At 55.8% G+C, this 4,671-nt stretch overlaps 2 protein-coding genes across 2 annotated transcripts in view; one reads left to right on the forward strand and one right to left on the reverse strand.

The window, feature by feature from the left end:
- Window positions 1–87: 87 nt before the first annotated feature.
- On the forward strand, window positions 88–2,110 carry TLX2 (T cell leukemia homeobox 2). The gene is made up of 3 exons (XM_006905212.2): window positions 88–811; window positions 1,256–1,493; window positions 1,627–2,110. Exons 1-3 carry the CDS (start codon window positions 412–414, stop codon window positions 1,841–1,843), a joined length of 855 nt encoding a protein of 284 aa, XP_006905274.1. The 5' UTR covers window positions 88–411; the 3' UTR covers window positions 1,844–2,110.
- A 1,390-nt stretch (window positions 2,111–3,500) lies between these two features.
- The window catches only part of DQX1 (DEAQ-box RNA dependent ATPase 1), a 6,230-nt gene continuing 5,059 nt past the window's right edge, over window positions 3,501–4,671 (reverse strand). The window contains exons 10-11 of the mRNA XM_006905213.3: window positions 4,178–4,372; window positions 3,501–3,971 (exon numbers count right to left, since the gene is read on the reverse strand). Of these exons, the coding sequence (XP_006905275.1) occupies window positions 3,815–3,971; window positions 4,178–4,372 (352 nt within the window). The 3' untranslated portion in view covers window positions 3,501–3,814. The remainder of the gene's footprint in view (window positions 3,972–4,177; window positions 4,373–4,671) is intronic.

A 4,671-nucleotide genomic window follows, 5' to 3' on the forward strand; every position in this document is an offset into this window, starting at 1 on the left:
GGCCCCGCCCCTGCCCTACCCCCAGCCCCCACTGCCCACCGGAGGCTGATCTGTCAGTCACTGCCCCAGCCGGAGCCAGCCAGCACTCTCCACCCCGGACTCAGCAGAGGCTCCCGCAGCCCAGCATCCATTCGAGCTTCTGAGGCAGAAAGGGTGCTCCTGGGGCCCTGGCCGGTCACGCTCGCCCGGGATGCGAGTCCCTGCACCGACGCCCCGCAAAGGCCGGCATGGGCGCGGCTACTCTCCGTGCACAGGGATGAAGCTGTCCTGGGGGCCCCGGCGCCCCGCCTCGGCCAACCCTGCGGGACCCTGAGGCCGCCACCCCGAGCTCTGTGCTGCTGGGCTCCCAGAGTTGCCTGGGGTGCCCTCTCTAACCGCCGAACCTCCTGCGGTCCTCCTTGACCCGGACCCATGGAGCCGGCGGTGCTGGCCTCGCACAACCTGCAGCACCACGAGCCAATCAGCTTCGGCATTGATCAGATCCTGAGCTGCCCGGAGGCCCCCGGGAGCGGCCTAGGCCCGGGTCGCGTGAGCCAGGCCCATGGAGAGAGTGCAGCGTTCTCGGGTGGATTTCACGGAGCCTCAAGCTACGGCCCCGCGGGCTCGCTGGGCCCGCTACCCAGCAGCTCCAGCGTGGGCCCAGGCGGCGTGATCCGCGTCCCGGCGCACCGCCCGCTGCCAGTGTCGCCTCCCGGGGGAGGTGCGCCTGCGGTGCCTGGCCCCTCGGGCTTGGGCGGCGCCGGGGGCTTAGGGGGACTCACCTTCCCTTGGATGGACAGCGGCCGCCGCTTTGCCAAGGACCGGCTCACGGGTGAGGTTGCCCAACCCCTCCAGCGTCATTCCTCACACCGACCCGGTTTCCTCATCTCTGATCCTTCAGATCCAACTCCTCCTAGTCCCCTTTCATACCCCTCTCCCAGCCTAGGTTATCCCAGGGGATCCTCTACCAAAGTGTATCTCTTGGTCTCGCTGCTGAGAGGCAATGGGGAGGGAGCTGCCGTCGATGCCCGCGCCCTCTGCAGTCCACTGTCCACACCGCGGGGAGGGCAGGGTGAAGTACGGAGACGATTCTCTCTCACACGAGGCGGGGGGGGGCCGTTTCTTGTCTAGAGGCCTCTATTGATGCGGGGCCGAGCTTGGGGCCCCGGTAAGGACCAGGCGCAGGAGCTCTGCGTCTTGGGCAGCCGCGCTCTCTTCTCAGGAACACCTCGGGCTACTCTGCAAACCCTGCCCTGCTCTTTCTTCCGCCCTGCAGCTGCGCTCTCGCCCTTCTCTGGGACGCGCCGCATCGGCCACCCCTACCAAAACCGGACCCCACCAAAGCGTAAGAAGCCGCGCACATCCTTCTCCCGCTCACAGGTGCTGGAGCTGGAGCGGCGCTTCCTGCGCCAGAAGTATCTGGCCTCAGCTGAGAGGGCGGCGCTGGCCAAGGCCCTGCGCATGACCGACGCTCAAGTCAAGACGTGGTTCCAGAACCGGCGCACCAAGTGGCGGTGAGGGACCGCGGGCTGGGCCAAATGGTGGTGAGGCTCGGGGCGGGGAGGGACCACGGGCTGGGCCAAGTGGCTGCGAGGAATGGGGCGGGCGAGGGCTGGCTTCGCTGACCCCACATCTCCGCCCGCCCAGGCGCCAGACGGCGGAGGAACGCGAGGCGGAGCGGCACCGCGCGGGCCGGCTGCTCCTGCACCTGCAGCAGGACGCTCTACCGCGGCCGCTGCGGCCGCCGCTGCCCCCAGACCCGCTCTGCCTGCACAACTCGTCGCTCTTCGCGCTGCAGAACCTGCAGCCCTGGGCTGAGGACAACAAAGTGGCTTCTGTGTCTGGGCTCGCCTCGGTGGTGTGAGAGACGCTGCCCCGCCGGCCGAGTGCTTTTCCGGACCGAGGTGCCGCGTGGAGCGCGTGGCCAAGGGCTGTGGGGCGCGCGGCTGCCCTTACCTTGGCAGCGCAACGCGTGAGGAGCCAGCCTTGAGGCTCCTGTCTAGGGATCCTCGGCCACTGCGGGCTCCTGGGCCAGCGTGGCACACTTGCCCGGCATGTTCAGACGCAGCCTTTCCCGCGGTTTTTCACTTGGATTGTCTCACCGCTGCTGGAATCCCAGGCGGCGAGGGGGCGGGACCTGCAGTACGGTAGCCAATGAGGTGCGGAGATGGGGGCGGGCTGGCCAATGGAAGCTGCTGTCTTGAGGGATTTAGGAGAATTAAGCAGGTGGGTCGGAACGGTGGTTCTGTTGAGCCGCAGCAGGTAAAAGGCGCTGCTGGGATGGGGCAACCCCCACTGGCCGGGTCGGTACCAAAGGTGTGAAGGAAGGAAAGAAGATGCCAACGACAGCAGAGTAATGAAAAAGTTGCTGTAGAGCGAGTCTGTGACAGGAACCAAAGGGTTACCGACGCTGGGCATCTCATCTTTCTACTGTAAAATAATCGCTAAGGATTCCTTCCTATGAGCCTCATGCTGTCTCTGTGTGTTCAGCCTTCTGACTACCTTCTCCCACCTGAGCCTCCCAATGCACTTGGGCGGCAGGGGAGACGGATACACTTCTTTTTCATCGATGAAAATCTAGGAACACTAACCTCGCAGGGACAGAGAAGAGAGGAGAGGAAGCAGTGGACAAAATTAACGGGCCCAGTGGAGTTAGGGTGAGTAGAACTTGGCAAATAACTAGGAAGTGATAGACCTAAGAAGAATCAAAGATCATTCCAAAGTTGGAAATGTAGAGGATCAGGAAATCAATGGTGTTGTAGATGATGAAGGGTAGATTAGGAAGATAGGAACAAGATTAATTTTGCAGGCCAAACTAAATGCTAGACCTTGAGAGAATAAATTCTGGAAAAGTGCCTTTGGGGGAGGTTCGTTGACGTCCACATAGAGGTGGAATAGATGGAATGATGAAAACAGAATCTCTAAGGGAGGAAATTCTGAGGAGAAAAACAGAGTTCTAAAGATTAAGTATTTTTTCCCCAGCAAATTCTACAAACACATTTACAATGTGCAAGATGATGGAGGATATCTAAGGTATTAGTCCAAGGGAGGAAAAGGGAAAGGAGTACTGAAGTGGAAAGAAAGGAAAGCATGATGTACTTGAAGTTGTTAGAAAGACTTTAGCTTGTGGTTGGGCCAGAGACTATTGGAAAGCTTGTTGATGGAAAATTTGAGAATTTGGGGATGGTTGAAATAGCCTTGAGGTTTGAGAAGGACTTAAGTTGTATGAAGATGAAAAGAAAGATTTTGTCTGCTTCCTATAGTACCCCCATTCTTCCTCCCCTGGAGGCAGGAGCAGGGTGATAGAGGGAAGTGAGCTTTAGGTAGGGTCAGAGGCCATCTGTATTCAAACTTCTCATGTTCTGTGTTAGTGACAGCTAGGTCAGCCACATCACAAAGATTTGACCAGAGGTGGGGACCAGGCAAAGGGATATAGCTGGAGGTGCTGGCCATGATTCTTTGATATTGTATCATCTCTAACTCATGAATGTTGTATATGCTGCTGAAGAACCAAACTCAAATTTGGTACCATAGAAAAAGGACTTTAATATCCCAAAAGAGAACACAAGTATAGGTTTGGCTTAAGTTGGGGATACAGGGGGCATATCAGTCCCTCTCCAATAAATAGAAGAAGGCTAAAGAAAGGATCTTACTTTATGTAGACTGTGGTTTACCCAAGTCTCTCCATTCTGAGACCCCATTTTTTGAGGCTCATGTTCCGAGATTTATATTTGACCCTAATCTTGGGGCTTCTAAATCTGGCTGGCTGCCTTGGTGCTAGACTGAGAGAAGATCTAATGTGATGAGATGAGCTCTGCTCCATTCCTTAGACAGGTCACTGCAGGACACAGGCATCTCCAAGCTCTTGGGTGGATGAGGACTCACTTTCTGTTGAAGAAGCTGCCATTTCTTCCCTAAGTTGGTTCAGGAAGTCTCTGCTCTCACTGGGGGGCAGGTTACTCAGGAAGTACGGAGGGGCCAATTCCACCAGCCTGACACAGAGAGTAATAATTAGATGATTTCTGTATCCTCCCTCATAATGCAGATTTTTAAACTTCTCAGTACCCCTTCCACAAACTGTCTTCTCAAATCATGTTACTACAAATCAGTAGGATCCCCTCTTCTTCTGAAGACTAACTCTCCAGTCATAATTTTGGCCTAGGAATGGGCAGTATAGAAGGGCTGTCAGGGAACTCACATCTGTGGTTGAATCTCAGAAACAATGGAAAGGCAGTTGTCTTTGGAAATGGAGAAATTGTGGTAAAGCACCCATGGTGGGGGTCTGGCTGGAGCCCGGCGGCTTCGGTAGCAGCAGTATGGGGAGAGCTGGGCCACATGCTTATGGGTTAGGAGCAGGTAATTTCCAGTCCCATCTGTGTCTTGGGCCACCTCATTGAAAGGCAAAAATATTGAAAGAGTAAGTGAGAGTGAAGAGGCAGACAGTAGAAAAAAGTAAAGGAGGCCGAGAAAGAATTAGTAAGGGTGGTGAGAGTATTAAAAGTAAAGCATTACCTCTAGATGTTATAGTCCCTACCATACCATATGGCATTTTCCATAGTCCTTGTACCCCAAAACCTCAAAGGAAAAGTTTTTCCTGGTTCTAAAGAATCCTTTGAACGGCCACCTGGACCCCAGTTTCAGAGGTGGCATACCAATCTTTGGTTTCTCTGTCTTCTGCTCCTTTTGTGATCC

This window comes from Pteropus alecto, unplaced genomic scaffold, assembly GCF_000325575.1.
Source record: "Pteropus alecto unplaced genomic scaffold, ASM32557v1 scaffold100, whole genome shotgun sequence".
NCBI classification, from domain to species: domain Eukaryota; kingdom Metazoa; phylum Chordata; class Mammalia; order Chiroptera; family Pteropodidae; genus Pteropus; species Pteropus alecto.

Excerpts from the sequence above, each read along its gene's own strand:
- TLX2 (XM_006905212.2), top strand. The coding sequence starts at position 412 with ATGGAGCCGGCGGTGCTGGCCTCGCACAACCTGCAGCACCACGAGCCA. Across the intron at positions 812-1,255 it reads TGCCAAGGACCGGCTCACGG|CTGCGCTCTCGCCCTTCTCT; the intron begins GTGAGGTTGCCC and ends TCCGCCCTGCAG. Across the intron at positions 1,494-1,626 it reads AACCGGCGCACCAAGTGGCG|GCGCCAGACGGCGGAGGAAC; the intron begins GTGAGGGACCGC and ends CCGCCCGCCCAG.